Source organism: Eurosta solidaginis, chromosome 1 (assembly GCF_040869045.1).
Source record: "Eurosta solidaginis isolate ZX-2024a chromosome 1, ASM4086904v1, whole genome shotgun sequence".
NCBI lineage: Eukaryota > Metazoa > Arthropoda > Insecta > Diptera > Tephritidae > Eurosta > Eurosta solidaginis.
The window spans coordinates 300,756,135-300,777,251 of record NC_090319.1 but is presented as its reverse complement, the minus strand read 5'-3'; the positions used below and the strand labels follow the sequence as shown (position 1 = coordinate 300,777,251).

Genomic DNA, 21,117 nt, shown 5'->3' with positions numbered 1-21,117 from the left:
AGCGTACACGGCAATCCAAATAGACACAGAGGAACCTTATGGATCAGGTCAAATACATATATTGCTCGCAATCAAATTAGGAAAGAATTCCTGAAAATATCGTCCCAGACAAACAGTTGGAGTGTTCATGTGAATCACGTATATTCCTACAACAATGATATATTATAATTAATTATGTTTACATAAAAGCTGGTACAGGGAGGATTGGAAACACGTCCTTTCCAACCGTCCGATAAGAGTGGCTTATTCTGCTGAGCTGCTAGCTTTTGGGTTGACCGGAATCAAATGCATTCCGACAGCATAAATAATAAAACTGGGTAATCATACGTCTTGGAGTAGGGCAGGATTGAGAACACGTCCTTCCAACCTCCCAATGATATGACTCCAAGACTCGCCCGTTGGGACCACCAGTTCCCGTGTTGATCGGAATCTCATGCATTCCGACACCCCAAACGCTAGAAATCCTATTATTATTAAAATGTATTTAAAAATTTGTAATAATCTAAGTTTTAGGCTTAAAACGCCGTAATAATAAATAATAATAATAATAAATGCTATCGGACATCGTAGTCTAGGAACAGCATCCATATTTCTTTAGGTCTAAACATATTTTTGTATAGCCATAATTTTTTTTGAATTAATTTATTGAGAAGTGTGAGCATAGGAAGGCAATCGGATTTTCAATGAATAGCTGGTTCAATTGTTTAACAAATCGGTATTTAGTCGCAAGGAATAATCAAAGCGTATTGATACGGAAGTAAATTCGTCATCCAGATGCTGGGTGGGTATGAACTCCATTTAAGATTTTTCATGCAGAAAATTTAAAGGCGTGAACTAGGGTCATTATAGAAGCGTAAATAATTACGGCATACCCAATTTGAAATCTCGGATTATTCAATTTTTAAAAGTGCATATGTTCACAGACATGCAAACCTTATTATACATAATATTAAAAGTAGGCAATTTAAAGACAGTTTCTGAAACTTCCAAACACAGATACAACTATATATTACAATCAAAATAAATTAGTCATAGATGTTCAGACACATTTTTTTTTAAAAAGGTGAATAAAATAAGATAAAATAAAATAACATAAAACAAAATTAATTAAATCAAAAGGAAATAAAATGAAATTCAATTAAATAAAACTAAGATAATATAACATACCACAAAGTACATTAAAATTAAACCAAATATACCCAAAAATCTCAGAATCGATAGTAAATCATAATATAATGGGATAAATAAGACTATAAACAACAATAATAAAATCTTTATGTCTTGGTTTACCAATTATCTGTTGGTTATCTACGTATTAAACTATTTTTGAATTTTCACCTTGTTCTCTGTCACTGTTCTGACTATTAATATAAACTACTTTTGCCAAATTGTTGTTAGGAAGAATTTAATAAAATACAAAACACAAATACAAATCAAAGGTAAATTAAACTAAAATACCATAAGATAGCTTAATATGCCTCCTATTTGATTATTGCTAGGAATTAAGTCGTACCCTAAGTTTTGTAACTTTGGATTTTTTTTATAATGAATTATAAATAAAATTTTGTAATTTAAAATGGGAATGCTGACTTCCTTAACTATTTAGAAGGCACTTAGGAAACAGGTAAGGGGCCACCGAAATTTTCGGTGCGTCGGTGGCCATGGATTTGAGGGTGGGTTATTGCACCGGGCGTCGCAACAACACCCGCGGCGCCCCTTTTATATTCGGCCTATTTATTTTTTTGTTTGATTTTCTTTTAAATTTTCAGCGGTCATGTGGATCTTTTATATGAGAGAATTATTGAAAATGTCATACAGACCTTTTTGGTTTGGTCTGACGATAACTTTTCCATAAGAATTTAAGAAAAGAGCAAATGCATTTCAAAAGAGCCCCCAAATGCCAACCTTCGCTAATGCCAAAACTCCATCGCCAAAACTATCTAAAACAGTATGAAGTACGCAGCAAAGTATGCAAGGTTAAGTACAAGGAATAACAGCCTAACTTCACTTTTGCATAGAACTTAGGTGGTTATTCCCTAACAGCCTCAAATTTATTTCTGACAACGCGTGAATGTGCCATGTGTGTATTATATAGATAAGCCAGAACTTGCGGAACCTTTATTGAGGCCAGGAATTGTAGATCTCCTAGTAAGATTATGTTCTATACATCCCTGACTCTCTACGGAGCTGGTGCTCAACGTGGATGAATTAAAATTCCAACAAAGCACCTCCTCTTGCGCTGTCAAAAGCTGTCGAAAAAAAGGTATGTGCCGATTTTCTTGTTGTGAGTCATTTGCAGAATTTAGAGCATTGTGAATTTGAAGATTTACCAGGTCTGCAATCGCACTGATAAAGGCCCAATTAGTTCGTTCTTTTTGGGCTTCCGTCTTTCGAACAACACGGTAGATATAACATACAGGAAAATGAATGTTGCAAATCAATATATGTAAATGTATTAAATTTATATATTTAACATATGTATTCTGTTATTAATTTATATATATGCAAAACGGCTTATATGCTAATATTTATAACATAGTTAAAATTAAAATTGAAGTTAGTCTACCAACTTATTGTTATTAATAAAATTAACTAAACAACTAAAAATATTTTTATACGCATATTTGTATGTATATAAGCTAAGCTACATACATTTCTTATTATTTTTTATTTCGCTGTACTTTTTAGCGATTGTCCCTAGTATTTCAAAATTTATGCATTTGGGTTTTTATAATTCAATAAATACATTTAAACATTAGTTTGTTCTTTAGTAAAAATTCTAAGATATAATTAATATACATACATATTCATTTGAAGGCATTCGAAATTATGAGTTACACAAATAGTATAAAAAAAGAGAAATTCAGATTAAACATATGGGCCCACTTTTGTTGTTGAGTTGAAAGCTTCCATTAACACTGGAGCATTCGAGTGGGTATTGGACGCTTCCCAAGGCAGCCGGTTCTATGTACCGGAGCGACTCGGGATTTTTCCCGACCAAGGGCTGTCATTTCAGTGTAACCCCATTTAATTTGTTGCGCCCCTGGTCGCACCAATTGGATGGGGCGAAGCACTGCTACAACAACAACAGTGGGTATTGGACAAAACCATTTTTTTTTTTAACAAATTGGTCTAAAAGCAAACAAGTATTTTTCCCGTTTTTCGAAGTTAGGCTCGAAAACATATATATCGGCTTGCGGAGTTTAAATACATTTTTTTTCAGATCGCGAGTTTGAATCGAGCTCAAGGCCTAACAATAATTATTATATCATTATTATTGTTATAATATATTTTTTCTTAATTGAAAAAATTTTTAAAGTAGAATAGAAGAAAGAAAAAATTTTGACAACTGCCAAAGCTCGTTGTATAGATCCATTTCGGGAACTGCTAAATTCCTTCATCGGCAACGTTTAGGCGCCGCTGCTATAACCACTCAGCCATCACAGCGGTTTTTTGTTTGTCTTCATTATTCCTACTTCAATTCTGGTTCTTGCCAATTGATATTCACAGCACTGCGACATCTGTTGCAGAATAGTTGTGAAAATTGGACTTTGTTTATGGCGATGATGCTATAGTGTCATATTTCATTGACACTTTTTCCCCGTGCTCTGGGATGTATTAACAATTTTTGTTGTTGTTATATCGGCCTACCGATTTGTAAGATCGCGAGTTTGAATCGAGCTCAAGGCCTAACAGTAATTATTCTATCATTATTATTGTTATAATATATTTTTTCTTAATTGAAAAAATTTTTAAATTAGAATAGAAGAAAAAATTTTGACAACTGCCAAAGCTCGTTGAATAGATCCATTTCGGGAACTGCTAAATTCCTTCATCTTTCCCCCTTTTTGGTTATTTGAATTGTATAATTTCCTTTCAATGTAATACAACAGATAAAACCAGGGACGGAATATAATAATAATTTTTTTTTCGGAGTCGAAAAAGTCCTGGTCAAAAAATTGTCCTAGGTGAAAATGTTTCGAGTTCCGAGGTATCCCTATAGCAATATCATGTCGAATCATGAATCCCGTTTATGTTTCGAACTTTTTCCATAAAAGTTCACATATAAAAGTAAAATCTGCATTTTTATTTTTTGAGGTCGATAAAAATTTTTTTTTTCGGATAAGCGGTTTCTTTGTTATCAAGGCGGACTTTTATTTTTAAAATTCCGAGTTCTATATAATAATAATCCGAAAATAAAATTTATCTTGATCCAAATATATTTAAAGTCCAAAATTAATAGTTTTGCAAGGAATTATATTATAAAAGGAATAACAGTTTCCGCCCCTGGATAAAACAAGTGTCGAAAAGCGGACCTTCAAACTATACAGCATTACATAAAAGGTTTGTGGATCTGGTAATACGACACATGTACTCCCAAAAAAAGTTCAATCACCAGTGTTTTTTTCTTAATTTTTTTGAGGTTAGGGCCAACAACAACTACAAAAGCCGATATCTATGTTTTGGAGGCTAGCTTCGAAAAACTGGGATCCTGCTTTTGTTTGCTTATGAAAACAATGTAGTTTTATCGTATGATTTAATCAAAAGCGTGCGCTTTTCATGTGCCAATTAACGTATGCACCCTCATACGTATCTATTTTAGAAGTTAGATTTAATATTAGAAAAGTTATAATATAAATAGATAGTGATTTAACAGATATTTTGATATGGAGTTCCTATGGAAATACGGCCTTTTGTTTAATCACACCTCAAATATGGTTTTTAACCCGTTGAGCAATATGTTGTTTGTAATTACTTCTTCTGTAGATTTGTTCACCACTTGTATTTATACGTAATGAACAGCAACGACTAAATCATGAGCTTAGTTGAAGATCACTCTAACTTGGCTACTTGGTTGGAGAACGTAAAATCTCAGTATACTCTCGAGGAACAAAATTTTTGTAAAAAAGTTTGACTCCACTTCAATTCAGTATATTTTTAGCGAATAAATAAGGTCTTTTGGAAAAAAGGTGAACCAAAACGTGTTCCAATACAATTCTGAGACAAAGCTAATACTACGTTTTCACCAAACTCAAACTCCGTGTTTGCCTTTTTCGCGTTTTAGCCTCGATATCAAAAAAATTAATTCCCGTCAAAAGACATTTTGCATGAAAGAGTTGGCTAACATGGAATTTGGGGCGGTGTTTTCAAACTGGTAGCCGAAATAGGATTATTTTACTAATCGCACGATATTCCTAAATACATACCGTCACCTTAACTCAACTAACACAATTTAAGATTTTACGGGAGCAGAAGAAGAAGAATTTGGGTAACGATATGTGGCATGAGCAGTAAATTAAAAACCGTTTTGTCGATTGCGCAGGAGCATGCGTATTGAAAAAACTTTTGTTTTAGCCGTTTTTAGATTTTGAGAATTCGAATATTTTCACTTTGAAATAAAAAGGGGATTTTATTTTTTTTTACAATTTTCAGAAGCTTTTCCGAATATTTCCGAAATATATGAAACATGAAAATTTCATTCGAAATTCGAAAAGATTAGTTTCAAATTTTTCGGAGTTGGCATACTTTGTACGGAAGAAAATTTTAGACACACTTCGAAAAGGTTGCCAAAAATCAATGAAAATTTCGAGAGGCGTCAAACTTAACTTAATTTGTTGGAATAAAATTGATAGCACTAAGCGAGACCTTTATTAAAGCGTGTCTTTAAATATTCTTTCATTTAAGGTCGGAATAGTTTTATTTTTCTAATGCTAGGTTTTCATTAGGTCAAAAGGCTGACATCAAAAGTTGACCCAATGGTCAGTTGTGGTCAGTCGTTTCCACTCTAACACATTACTTACTAGTTGTCGATAAAGAAGTGCGTGGTCAAAGCCCACGCTAACATTTTCTTTTTATATATTTCACAACCCGTTTCAATATTTCCCACTGTTTTACACTATGTGGTATTATTTGTTATGGGATGCCAGCTGGATAACGAAAATAAACTGCCAACATGTTAGCAAATGAAATTTGACTGGCAAACTTGCCATACCGTTGGTCTATTGTCGTTTTCATTTCGTAGTTAATTATTTGTCACTTTGTAATAAAACTGACGGCATTTGACATTTTATAACCAGCCGTTTTCACTGATATGGACAAGTTTGTGGTTAAATTTTACGTAGTGAAAGCCAAGCACAAGTTTTGGGCTACAAAACTGCATACTTATTTAAAAGGTTCCTGATAATTCGAAATATGAATTTTGGAATTCAGTGAATTCAAGTTTTTCGAATTTTCGTCTTCAATATTTTTCGAATACACTTTTTAAATTTTTATCGAAATTTCGAATGGCGAATTTAAAAAATGCAACCAATTCTTCATTACGTTGACTTAAAACCAACATGTAGGACTTATTCTCACTAGTTGTCAATTGAAGTATAGATTTAAATTTTTTTTACTAAGGTATTAATCAATCAACTACCAAAGTAACTATTCTGGATGTTATACAATTTCTGCAATAAAAAAATATCAAAACTACACATATCTGCTATTTTTGTGCACACGAGTGTACATGTGGTTTTTAATCAGTATTTTAATATCAAAATGGTTTTAATTTCACTGCTCTAGCTTTATGTGTTACATTTATTACATTTTTAAAGAAAAGCTTCTTTAAAATTCCTCATAAAGTGGTGTATAAGACCAGCTTAGCTTATTTAGCTAGCTTTACTAAAGTATTTTGCAATGCTTTTTATGCATATGAGTTTGTAGTTTATATGCTTATATAAGACATTTTTTATTTATTAGTTGCTACATATATTAACATTTTTCAAGGCCAGTATAATTTTGATTATTAAAAGTTTGATATAGTTTTCAACTTTTTCTTCCCTTTTTTGTTTTCTTTGTCAAGCACTTCAATAAACTCTTTCTTCTACTATATTAAGTTTTTCTCTATCCAGCCTGCTGAAATAGATTTTTGTTGTTCACAAGAAACCTCTTTGTTATAAATAAAGTACATACATACATATGCAAGTAGCAATTTTATCTAATTTCGACAATTAAGATATTTCAAATTTTACACACAAGAAACTGAGTAATTTGCATGTACGTTTGTTCAGCTTTTTTAGTTTAAAAATTGATACTAATTTGGCATTCGAGCACAAAAACTATTATAGCTTACTAAAATATTTGTTTGTTATTTAGATTTATTTCTCATAAGGCCACAACATTCAACAAATTTTTAAGACCCTCTTAGGCAACATGAGCAAAAGGTCATAAATTTTTTCAATAGAGTTTTGCATTCAACATTTAAATAATCTACAGATATAATTATTTTTTATGTATGTGTGTATAACAGGATATAAATTGTAGATAAGTCAGGATGATTTTCTATAACATTCATATGCAAGGAAGTGTATTTAAGGATAAATTTTGAATCACTTTCTGTACTTTTATTTCTAGATTCAGTTTATAGTTTTTTACATGTATATTAGACTGGATGGTCCCCATACCAAAAAAAAGTTGCTAATCTCCGCCCTAAATTTAAAGATTATGTTGAGAGGGTTTCGGAAAAAAAATTTTTTTGATCCTTCGAAATATAGCCGAAAAGATTTTTTTGTTGTAACTTGCTTATTTGACGTCCGATTTTTAACTGATATGTCATTATTTTGGCCTTGAGAAGCTTCACATTTCCGTTTAATGTCCTTTTAAGCTATGAAGCCGTTTTCACATGATTAACTCAGCTAACGAAGTTGTAGGGTTTTGCATTGAAAAGTTAATAAGGATATGCCAAATATCATAAATATGGGAAGTCAAAGTAAATAAGTGAGTCAAATCTGTAGTTTCGTATTTATAATAATAACACTCTGCGACAAAATCAACTTTTTTTCTGGGTATTGGACAAAACCCACTTTTTTGTAGAGATTGAGGCTTAAGTAAACAGAGTACTATCTCCAGTTCGAAATTCTACATTTCGAAATTTTATTTATTTTTTTTTTTTTTTTTGTTAACGCGCTCAGTAAATTAAAAAAGTAAAAATGTGGTCGTGGTCCGCCCTTTTCCTTATTTGAAGGGCTGAATTCTTTTATTGAGAAATTTAGTATAACAGCTGTTGTACGAGGTGAAAAGTCAGCAGTCTGAGTCTGACTATAGTCATAAGTCAGAGTTAGGGGCGGACATTAGTAACTTTTTTTTGGAACCAGTCCAATGTATATTTATATTAACTTGTATGAATATTAACAATACCACTGTGCAGCAAGCGAAATAATTTCAACTTTGGCTGTCTAAGCTAAATCCATACATTAAAAACGTCAAATGTTTTTGCATTCTCAGTATAATTTTCTTTATGTCGATATTAAGTTTTCTAAACTTTACCTTAATATTTGTGGAATAGAAATGTATGCATGTACACCTATTACTTACTTACTTAATTGGCGCTTACACGTTTGAACGGCTATGGCCGTCCAAGAAGGCGCGCCGCGCCAGTCGTTTCAACGTTCGTCTTACTGGAACCAATTGGTCCACCCAAAGGAATTTAAATCGTTTTCCACATGGTCCTTGCATAGGCGGGTTCCGGAGTATCATCATTTATTCGCATAACATGACCTAGCCAACGTAGCCGCTGTGTTTTTATTCGCTATGAAGAAAACCTAAAACAACTCTCGAAAAAAACTTGTGGTTCCCAAACTTTTACTTTTATACCGACCTGTTAAATTTGAATTAGCGTTAGTAATAATGCATTAATGGCAAATGATTATTTCAATTGTTTTCCGAATAAAGCAATTACTAATTGATTAGAAAAAAATAAAAATAAATGATTTTTCCGATTATTGAAAAAAATCAAAAAAAAATTTAAAAATAATCAAAAGTAATCAAAATGATTATTTTAGATTTTTTCGATTATTTTAGATTTTTTAAATTTTTTGATTTTTTGTTTTTTTACTATTTTTCCACTTTGTTGAAATAAAAATTCTCGTTTTTTGGATGCACGGGATAATTTCTACATACAAGTACATTTTGGGATGCAATAGTAAATCGTAGTAAAATAATCAAAAATAATTAGAAAAAATAAAAAAAAATCAAAAAGAATCAATTACTTTTGGTTGTTTTTTTTTGATTTTTTTTGAAATAGAAAATAATGGCAAGAAGTCATTAAATGACGTTTAAAGAAAATAATCAATGGAATGGCTAATCAGTAACATTAGTAATGCTGCTTTTATAAGATTAAAATGAATTGGACGGGTGTTGTATGGACACAAAAAGTTTTCTAAAACTTTAAATAAAATTTGTAAATTTGCATGACAATTAAAAAACTCGAATTTTTTCGAAAGTTTTTGAAATAAAAACAAACTAATTGATAAAATTTGTTAATAGTTGTGCTGCTATTTTTATATTCGCATGTGTATGCCCCGTCACTCATCAAAACCGTAAAAATGTAATGGCGCAAATCGCGCCAAACAGCGCGCAATCAATCAAAAGCAGTAGCGAATTTAATGTATAATGAGAATGCACAAATGTTTGAAGCTTTTAGAATATGGTTATTTCATTTTTCGTAGCGATCGCTACGCCCTAGACGCACAGAGTATTATTAGGAGCATATTTAATATTTATAAATTTAAGGCACAACTGGTATTTTTTTGTATCCATATTCGAACTGAGTTGAGTACATGAAGTGAGCAGTAAAATTACTCTCATCTTTAACTAGAGTATTTCATTCTTAACAACGTCACCGCTTATGTGCATATAAGCCACATATGTACGTAAAATATTTTTATGATAAGGATGATACACCTTTTTAATTACTTTATATTCATTTCATTTGTTGTTGTAACGGTGGGCGATAATATTCTAAGATATGTATTACTCATCGTATATGTATACATATTGCAATAACAGTCTGTTATATGTAGCTTTGCTCATAATAACTTCGATCTACAATAACATTTTTTGTGACATTGTATGAATTAACTATATACAACTTATAACGTCTGTATGTATATGTGTATAATTACTTATAGTGCTATATTTTCAAATTTTATTTTTCTAATTTTTAGTTACTTAAATGACTAAATAAACTGTTCGTTTATATTATGATTGCTTTGTGTTGAAACTCCAACGTCCTGATATGCTGAATGATCATCTGTCATTTCAGGATTAAATCTATCATCAAAAAATCTTCTAAATGTAAATTCGAAAAATCCATGGAACTGTCTATCGCTGTCAGCAAAGTCATCACCGCTTACATTTGAATTATTCGAACGTAATTTATCTGGATCAATGGGATCAAAATTGGACGTATCCGTGGGAAATTCAATCTTTGGAATATATGGTGCTGTTTGTTGTCTCATATCAGCAAAATCAACACCCTTAAAAAATGGATGCGCTTTAACTTCTTCCGTATTTTTGCCAAGACGTTTATCAGCCGCTGAACAAAGTCGTCGTATCAGGTCAGTAGCTTCGGGTGTTAATTTTGCTTGTGGAGGTATATGTAGTGTTTTCTCCCAATTTATGACCTTCATTAAGTTAAAAACATAAATACAAATTAATTAAACAAAAATTACTCATATATCGAATAACTACTTTTTGTTGTGTTTCCACTGGTGTATTAGCTAAGAATGGCGGTTGTCCGACTAACATTTCATAGAGAATAACACCAACGCTCCACCAGTCACAAAGCTGTGTATAGCCGCTACGTTCGAGGACTTCTGGTGCTATGTAATTTGGTGTACCAACTAGCGAATGTGCAAGTACTCTTTGGTGATCACGTATGCGTCGCCTATAAAAGAGCAGAAGATTTATTTATGTATGTTCACGATATAAAATAACAAGTTTAACATACCTCTCCAAAACGGTTGGCCTGTGGCCGTTTTCGGAATAATCTTCCCATGGCTCCATTGAATCCTGTCTCGAATGATTACCTAATAAGGAAGCAAATGATTGTCAGATTAAAGTAAATAATAAGTGGACTGGATTATTGACCTAGCTGGGTTGGTAGACTTTGTTCTGACAACACATGGGCCCTTAACAATGCCACTGAATTTGAATACAATGTTTGGGGTTGATGAGCGCATACACAGTTTTATAGCTTCACAGTTTCCCCAACCCAATTGTCGACCTCACCCACCCGAGGGAAATCCTGTTACAAAGTTTAATGCATCATACACATATTAACCAGGCGAGGCTCTCGCGACCCCACGTTTCTCATGGAAACTAGGGGTGGAAAGAGCGGAGTTATTCTGGAAGGTTCAATGTGGTTGTTGTTGTGGTCAAATTAAATCGTTGCCCAGATTGGCGGGTCAGTACCTTAAACCGGATATATATATGCGGAAAAGGACCATAAAGGTCGATAGAACTCTCCAAAACCTTCGGGGAGTGTCTTTTTCACTGCAACAAGAAGAATCAAAAGATTGATCCCCAGAGGCAATCAAAACCCAGAGGTCGGAAGGTTTGAGGGTTAAAACGAGTGGTTTCCGAGGCAGTCGGGATAAAACAAAATGTTGATAATACCAGATTCATATCTGGCAAAGGACAACATCAAATAAAATACAAAGCGCGATATATTTCAAAAGAAATTTGGGCCGTGCTTCTCTTCCAATTTGCGTCGCAATAGTTTTTAATTTTTCCGAAAAATTGCCACGACGAATCCTACATGCTTAATGCCGTCTCTGAAGAGAATTTTCGCAGAGTTTTTCGTGGCAGGAATAATGTTATGACAGTGTCGAAAAGATGCGCCACCACTACCTCCACCAGACTATCGAGAAAACGTGCGTCCTGGACATCGGCAGAGAATGTGATGAATGGGCTTCTTATCCTGACAGCTTCTGCAGAGGGAACGTCTTGTACATGCCACTTTTTTTAAGTTTTGAGCTGTTCGAGCGGATTGCAATTTGTGCTCTTCCCACTCCGAAGGATACTTTATATTCGGAACCCGGAAGAAAATCTGATGATAGAGTACTTTTCAGACAGTTAGGTCAGTTTTGATATCCTTAATCGCTCACTTGCTCCCTCACATTCATCCACTTGCTAAGTCCACCAAGAGAACGTTAGCACATGATAAAAAGACTACTGAAAGAAAAACAACAACAAGATAAAAACGCTGCTACAACAACGACGACAGCATAGGGCAAGATGCAAATCGCAGTTATGGCAGCAAAGACAACCCAGTCAGGGAAGTACAATGTAACAATAACAAGACGTATTCGAGAATGTTAAATACGAATAATCCGGACGCTTTAAGATACAACGACATGAGGCAACTCGCTGGGTATATACGAGGCGAGGAGGCTTAATCATGTCGATCAGTTTTATTTAACCCGTTGTTAAGTACTTCACTTATGCATTGCATCCCATACCTCGATATTTGTTGATGCGAATCACATACATTTTGGGGACGAGGGTATACAATTAGTTCAATCTAAATTTGAATCGTATTTGAGAAATAACCATAACAATTTTCACCAAGAAGGTCAAACGACTAAAATTACGGACTTTTACCTGCCTCGGTCAGCCACACAAATCGATCAGTAAAGCCCACCCTCGGTTCTGAATGAGCACACAGCACATACACATACATATACAAAAACATTCATTTTAAATCATGTACCTTAGAACTATAAATACAAGACAAACGTTAATAACAGATCAGAAAGAAAATTCACACTGATGATAGCACAATGCCGAAACCGATTTGTATCGAAACCAAATTTGACAAGAGATGACGGAAAATCGTTCCAATATACATCATTGGAAATGAAGGTTTGAAAATAGTTTAACTAATCAACGTTATAAATCAAGTTAAGATTTACGTTTTCGTTGTAAGATCCCAAGTAACATACAAATATTTCTTTCAGCTTACCATTTTCCTGATAATATTTCGAATTGTGTGTCCATCTAAACCCTGTGCATAATCCAAAATCAGTCAATTTTATGTGACCATCTCTATCGATGAGTATATTATCAGGCTTTATATCTCTAAATGGGTATACATGAAAATTAATAAATTAATCTTTTTTTTTAATTCACTTACCTATGAATAAACCCCATTTTGTGTACACTTTCAACGGCGCATGTCAATTCGGCAATGTAAAATCGCGCAAGTGGCTCTTCAAATATGCCTTTCTTAATTAATAGAGACATCAAATCGCCACCTGTCACCAAAGAAGGTAGAATATAAAAATAAAATAAGTTATTACTTGAAAATCGCTATGTTAAATCGCTAAGTTAGGAATCGCTAAGTTAGGTATCTAGTTTAGCAGCTTATTTCACTATAAGAAGAGAGAGATAATCAGAGTTTGAATGGGATACTGTTTAGGAAGGACGTACTAGCCTTACTTTGCCGGATGTCGAAGCACCTTATCCCTTTCCCAAAACATGTTTGGAGTTAGCAGTGCAGCTAACTGTGTAGTGAGGATTGATAGTGGAAGGTGAAAATATTAACTTCCGTAAATCAGCCATCAAGTAGCACGCACCATTGAAAATGAGGCCGCCTTTGTAAAGTTGTTATATTACAAATCTAGATCTTTTCTTTATCATATCTAAGCGGAGAAATCGATGTTGTATCATAAATAGTAAAGCGGATACTTTTCTGGTTTAAAGACACGTTAAGAAGATAAATTGAAGGCGAAATAGCCTTTAAAGACCCTTAACTTTGACCCACGAGATTGACACAGAGGCTGAACAATTTCCCTTAGACATTGTAAAAGCCACCCAAAAGGAATCGTATACAATGTGAGGTAGCTTGGTGCCAGACCAGGAAGTTTTCTTGTCATACAACTTCTTAAATAGTTAAATAAAATAAACAGGGCTGCATTGAGGGTTTAACCGTTTCCCTAAAATAACACACAGATGTAACTAACAGCTTAACTCGACATTTCGAAGGATACATAGAAATTATTGGATGAACACGTCAGGGAGGTCCACCAAAAAAAAACTTGTATACAGGCTGTAATTTGCCTACTGGTCTTTGAATTCCTGGCTCTCTGTGCCTGTATGTTCATCTTAAGATCTTTTGGTATTACGACTATAGAACCAACTGTGATTCGAAAGGGAAGCTATGATTACTCAAGAACATTAGTATACTGATATACTGCGGGACAGCCAAGCCGCACTCAAGGTCATATCTTAATGCGTTATAAAGCTCCACTACTCCTTGGGTTCGGGGGGAGACTAAAAGGTTCAGTGGGCCATTAGTGGTCAAGACATCCAAGACCCCAGCGGGTTAGGGGGTTAGAATATACCCGCGGTAGGTATGCCTGTCGTAACAGGCGGCTAACATACCAGATTCAAGGGGTTGTGTAGCGCAACCTTTTCAGGTTGCCAGCGCAATATATAGCTTCTACAAACCCAATTGCCAACCTCACCTATCCCTGGCGAATCCTGTTTCATTAACAGCCGAGACTCTGGAGACCCCGAACTCCTCATGGATCTAGGGGGTGGGAGGGCGGAAAGGTCGCATGTTATCATAAGAATCGTTCCCGAGATGGTTGGGCTTTGGTACCGGATCTGCATCCGGCAAAGGACCATCCACTCGTTAACACTCCCCAAGGCCTTCGGGGAGTGTCTTTATCGCTACAACAACTACAACTTCCAAGCCTCCTATCTAGGGTACCCTTTGAATAGTTTGAAGCCAGTAGTTTACTCGGCTGTATTTCAACGGAAACTCCCCTATAAAGCGTCGACTCTGGAAGTAGAGGTGACTTCACCATACCAAGGGGCACTGCTGTGGCGCTCCGGTTTTTCTTCAAAATATTTGATACTAGACCGAAAACCCGCTTTGTCGGGCAGGTTCTAACGAGACGTGGCAGTCCCATTCGTAAGCGTGAGTGCTTGTTGTCTGACTGCTAAAAGTGTGCTACTAGGAGGGGCTCTCTTTTGTTGCTCCTTTGGACGAAGTAATTGAGCAAAACAGATTTGAAGATCAACTGTACGAGTGTTACCCAGCCAGAGCATAGGTTGAGTTTATATATATTTTATCGTTACGAAAAACTAAGTAGTGTTGGAATGGCACAACGCGGAAACCGGTATGTCTTCAAACCAAATTTGAGAAAGGACGACGAAAAAATGAGGGAATATACATTGTCCACCGTGCCGGAAAATAATAAAACCAGTCGGTTAATAAGGCTGCCACATAGAATGAAGACAAGCAAAAAGTTCAGCGAATACAAAATCAGCGAGGCCATGTTAAGAGAACGACTGAAACTGTTTTGGGCCTTAACCAACCTTGTGGTAACTGAAATCGCTTTGTTAAAGCCGCACTAAAATTTTTTGGCAATTAGTTTCCTCCGGTACTGGCATCTTCTGGTACCAGACTGCCACAGGAACGATTTCTTTGACAGATTGAATCTTTTGATCAGTGGATTTTAGTGGCCTCTTACGTCTAGTATGCATTGCGGTGGGTAAGTTCTACGTTCTTTAATCCACTGAGCAATAGAAAAAAATTCGCAGTGAGTTGAGGTCTCATAATAACAACAACATGCTTATGAGTCAAATCTAAAAATATATAATATTTGAATACTCACCCGGTATATAATCCATCACAAAATATAAATTTTCCTTATCCTGAAAACTGTAGTATAATTTAACAACCCAATTATTATCGGCCTCCGCTAAAATATCACGTTCTGCTTTCACATGCGCCACCTGATTACGCTTCAACACATCGGCCTTGCGTAGCGTCTTCATGGCATACAAATGATTTGTTGTATCGATTTTTCGTACCAGCGATACTTCGCCGAATGCTCCCAAACCGATATCCTTAATTTTCTCGAACATACTCTTATTCATTTTGGCACGCTTCAAGCGTATGTAATTACTCTCCTTTTGGCTTAACATTTTACGCATTTCCACTTGCGCCTGTTGTGGCAAGCACATGCGCGACATTTCCTTTTCCAATTGATTCTTGCGATAGGCTCTTTGCTTACATGACTTGATCACATTTTCAATATGCTGTTCCATATAGAATTTATAAGCCTGCGGGGAGTATTGTGTAATTCGACATTCTTTGCGCTCTTCCTCTTTTTCCTTGGAGACTTTTTTGCGTTCGGGTATGGGTGAGGCATGCTTGATTTTTTCGCCGCCGCTACCCCCGCCTCCTTTATTGCTGCCACTACTAGTGGTACCGGCAGTATTTGATGTTGCTGGTGAGGCAACACCACCGCTTCCAGAGCTGGTTGTAACCCCGCTACCACCAACGCTACTTTTCGCAGGCGGTATTGGTGGTGTTGTTGTTAAATTGTTATTTGTAATTTGGTTATTATTTATCATGTTATTATGCAACACCAGTTTGCTATTTGTTGTTTTCATATCCATTGCCATATTGTTGTTGCTACTCATATCCGACACGGAGAGCGTTGGTGGAGGTGCGGCAGCTGCACGTGAACTCTGATATGGCGGCGGTGGCGGCAATTGCCGCGCTGACACTGGCACAACACCAACCACTTGCTTTTGTTGTTGTTGTTGCTGCTGCTGTTGTTGCGCAGCTATTGCCGCAGCTGCGGCAGCACGCAATTGTGCTGCAGTCACGGCGGCCGATTGCGGTTGCTGTTGTTGTTGCTGATGATGTTGTGCGGCCTTCGCTTGCATTGTTACTGTATACGACGGAGGCTCGATGCAAGGCGGTTTACTCACAACAGTACCATTTAGAGCATTAGCTATTAGTGGCGGTGTGGTGGGCGTAGTTGACTTGCCTCCAGTACTCAGCGTCGTGGGAACGCCACCAGCTAACAATGGCGATTGTTGTTGTGCTGCTTGTTGTTGTTGCACTACAACAGCAGATTTTTGCGGGTATGATGGTGGTGCAGGTAAAATGTGTACAGGTGAATTACAAGCGGATGCTGAAACTGGTGTCTGTGGCGCCACTGCTGTTTGTAGAACCGGCTTTTGAACTTGCGTCGATCTTACACTTTGCATAATGATTGGCTGTTGGGTGCGCGCATAGGTTCTTGGCTGGGGACGTGCAACAGACGTTGGCTGTAATGGTGGCAGTATCGCGCTATTTGTCACGGTTATGGGACTGGGTGAACCAGCCGATGTGGCTGAGTATATGCCACTGCTGGGTGATTTTCGATAATCTGATTGTGACTGTGTGGGTGATTGACGAGACTGCATGGATGCGGTGTAACTAGGTGGAGGCGCTGATGTTGCTACCACCACTGTGTTGATCGGATACGGTGGTGGTGGTGGCTCAACGGCGCTACCACCCGCTTGATATAGACTGAGCGCTTTCATTTGTGACAACTGTTGTTGTGCTTTGATGCCATTACGTACTATAACCGGTGAGGTACCACGTGTTGTTGGATTTGGTGTTATGGCCGCTGGCCTAGTATTAGCAGGTGATCGTCGTTTGTAATGTTGATTGGGTGGCGGTGGCGGTGGCGTTGCTGAATTCGATGTTGTTGGATGTCGCGGTGGTGGTGCTGGTGGACCGACATCGCTAAAACTAGAAGGTGATGGAGAATATTGTCCTGTGCCAACACGTCCAGCATTTGTGACTTGTTGATGGGAATGCGGGCTATCTGAACGTGAACTACCCGCACCAGAATCTAACGCTGGACTACATCGTTGCAAGTAATTTAGCGGAGTTTCGCGTTCTATGCTGGGTCTTCGATTTAGTTTTGTCGAAATAAGACCCGGTGGCAGAACTTTTGGCACATGCCCATTTAATTGGGGATTTGGTGATGGTGCAACAGGTAGAGGCGACACCGAAGGCATTGGTTCCATCAACTTGGCATGCATGTAGTCTGGTGGCACGTCTGAACGACCACCATTAACTGCATTATAACGCAGCGGCGTGAAAGTCTGTAAGAAGGGAAAATAAATGGTTAATACAACGTTTTTACACGCAGCTGTAACTGTACACAGGGTTGGTTGTACAGGTATAAAGGAATCGAGATCTATATAGACTTCCATATATCAAAATCATCAGTATCGAAAAAAAATTTGATTGAGCCATGTCCGTCCGTCCATCTGTCTGCCCGTTAACTCGATAACTTAAGTAAATATTGAGATATCATCACCAAATTTGGTACACGAGCTTATCTGGACCCAGAATAGATTGGTATTGAAAATGGGCGAAATCGGATGATAACCACGCCCACTTTTTATATATATAACATTTTGGAAAATACAAAAAACCTGATTATTTAGTAAATAATACACATAGAATGTTGAAATTTGACGTCTGGACAGACTTGATAAAAAAAAAAAAACTTTTAAAATGGGCGTGGCACCGCCCACTTGTGATAAAATCAATTTTAATTTAATTTATTTATTTATTTTTTCGAAAAGTCAAAAACAACAATGGTTCTTACTGAATAAAACGAATAACTAAGCCTAGCTACAAAACGGAGTTCGGTAAATTAAAAAAAAAGACTTTGGATAAGAAAAATCAAGCAAAATAGAATTCAAGATCTCATTAAGCTCACGTAGAGAGTGCGACAATGGAGCATTTATCGCATAGTTAGTAGACTTATGTTTAATATAAAAGGGGTTATGGGAACGAAGAGACCTCGTTGGAATAAGAAAATGAATCGCGTGCAGTAAATAGGAGCAATCAATCTCCATTAACAACTCCGAAAATGAAAGACAAGGAAAGGGTTGACCTTCTGAGCTCTAATGGTTTCAAATTAACTAGCAGCAAGCGGGAATGATAAGAAGGGACTGGGTCTGAGAAATGTAAGGATCTTATGCAAAATTTTAGGAATATCTTTTGTACTCGCACAATCCTGTCCATTGCAAACTTGTGATAAGGTCTCCAACTAAATGCAGCATATTCCAGTTTGGAACGAACAAACGATGAGTATAGCAATTTCAAGGTATAGGGATCTGAAAAGTTTGTGCTATTACGCCTCACGAAACCTAAGGAAGCATACGCGCTTGAAATTACATAGTTAATATGGTTATTGAAAGAGAACGAGGAGTCAAAGATAACCACTAAGTTGGTAAAACATTGCGAAATTTGGAAAATGTGACATGAAAGCTCTTTTTGAGATTGATATTTTACAAATATTATTAATCATAAATCAAAAATCGTTAAACCTATTGTAACAAAATTCGGCAGAGAGGTTTCCTTTACTATAAGGAATGCTTTGAAGAAAAATTAACGAAATCGGTTAAGGACCGCGCCTACTTTTATATAAAAGATTTTTAAAGGGGTCGTGGACTGTTAGAGCATACCAATTAAAGACCCTATATTAGCAACTCAACTACATAAAAGTTCTTTTCCAAATCTTCTCTCATTTGTGCCGCTATATCAGGCCACCTAATATTCACTTAATATGTACATAAGATTTTATCCATCATACATTACATTAAACGTGCTTAAACTAAACGGTCGTGTGTTTTATTTCCTCGGAACCCTTTTTTCTACTAATATTGGTTATGGGCCCAGAGTAAGGCTCCATCATAAAATACACGTTGTGCAAAAAATAAATAATTAGTTTAAATATATGTGAATATCGTTGGTCGATAAAATGGCGAGTGCAATATCGCAAGTTGATAAATTGAATGGCGAAAATTATGCAGTTTGGTCCGTCCAAATGAAAAGTTTTTTGGTGACATTAGACTTATGGTACGTCATTGAAAATTTAAGTAGCAGCACAGCAACGACAGAACAGAAAGCAGCTTGGTCGGCGGATGATAAAAAGGCGCTAGCGACAATAACACTTTGCGTGAAACCATCAGAGTTGTTACATCTGAAATCGTGTGTGACAGCGAAAGGTGCGTGGCTGAAGTTATCCGAAACTTATCGAGCGAAAGGGCCAGCACGAAAAGTGAATCTATTTAAGAAGTTGGTTCGATTTCAATTTGAGCGCAATCAAAGTTACGGCAGTCAAGTAAATAAATTTTGCTTAATAGCAGAAAGCTTGAAGGAAATAGACGTTTCAATTCCCGACGACATCCTCAGCATAATGCTACTTTGCAGCCTTCCGGATGATATGGAGAATTTCGTCGTCGCCATCGAAAGTCGTGATGAATTACCCAAGGTGGACAATTTAAAAATGAAAATCTTCGAAGAAGAAGAACGGCGTAAGGGAAAGGTTAGTGAAGGTGAGCAAGTGGTGTACGCAGTAGACGACAAGAAAAACAAGCGCCAGTCAAAGCGAAAGCCGTGGAATAGTAGGAACAATAACAACATAAAGTGCTATGGATGTGGTAAGCGAGGGCATGTGCGATCACAGTGCAAAAGTGCATCAGCAAATACGGAAGTAGTGTTCGGCTCATATGGCAGCAACTCAACAGGCAATACCAAGGAGTGGATTCTTGACAGTGGAGCATCGTCGCATATATGCAACAACAAAAGTGAATTTTCGTCGTACAGAGAGCATTCTCAGAAGGTAATATTAGCATCTGGAGAAAGCGTTTTAGCAAAAGGTATAGGTAATGTGCATCTTAAATCAGCTCACGCTGACATTATACTAAACGAAGTACTCTTTGTGCCCGAGTTAAAATCTAATTTTTTGTCTGTAGGCAAAATTATTTGTAATGGAAACTCAGTAAAATTCACTGAGAACAAAGCTTGTGCTTATACAAAACACGGTTATTTGATTTTTTTAGCTGAGAAGCGCTATGGTATATTTGTTGCTAAATTTATACAAAAAGAATATGCGTATATGAGTTGTGAGAAACCCAATGATTTTGATTTATGGCATCGACGATATGGTCATTTGAATGCGCGTGACTTATATGCATTGTCCAGTAAAGAAATGGTTCGCGGGTTAGATGTTAAAATGCCCAAAGATTTCTCTTGTGCAACTTGCGCTTTATGCAAAATTTCATGTAAACCATTTTGTTCATACCGCACTGTTCTAAGTAAAAGTAAATTAGCAGTAATACATACGGATATTTGTGGGCCGATGCGAAATACTTCGCAGGGTGGATCGGTATACTTTATTACTTTTATTGATGACTTTACACGGTACGTAAGTACGTATTTTTTGAAGCATAAATCAGACGCACTGAATGCGTTTAAAGAATTCAAATTAAAAGCTGAAAATGAAATTGGTTGTAAAATCAAAATTTTGCGTAGCGACAATGGTAGGGAATACCTAAGCTCTGAGTTTAATTTATTTTTGAAGCAAAATGGAATAGTTCACCAAACGACCGTAGCATACACACCCCAGCAAAATGGGATTGCTGAAAGGGCAAATAGAACATTAGTTGAAGAAGAGTCAAAATTGCCTAAAAGTC

The 21,117-nt window shown here is 36.2% G+C and overlaps 1 protein-coding gene across 4 annotated transcripts in view; it reads right to left on the bottom strand.

The window, feature by feature from the left end:
* Window positions 1-1,910: 1,910 nt before the first annotated feature.
* Window positions 1,911-21,117, bottom strand: part of wts (serine/threonine-protein kinase warts) — an 86,069-nt gene continuing 66,862 nt past the window's right edge. For all 4 annotated transcript variants that reach the window (XM_067761253.1, XM_067761252.1, XM_067761255.1 and 1 more), the window contains 6 exons: window positions 15,450-17,727; window positions 12,959-13,079; window positions 12,788-12,903; window positions 10,772-10,850; window positions 10,513-10,708; window positions 1,911-10,445 (listed from right to left, as the gene is read on the bottom strand). In XM_067761253.1, coding sequence (XP_067617354.1) covers window positions 9,999-10,445; window positions 10,513-10,708; window positions 10,772-10,850; window positions 12,788-12,903; window positions 12,959-13,079; window positions 15,450-17,727 — 3,237 coding nt within the window. In that variant the 3' untranslated portion in view covers window positions 1,911-9,998. The remainder of the gene's footprint in view (window positions 10,446-10,512; window positions 10,709-10,771; window positions 10,851-12,787; window positions 12,904-12,958; window positions 13,080-15,449; window positions 17,728-21,117) is intronic.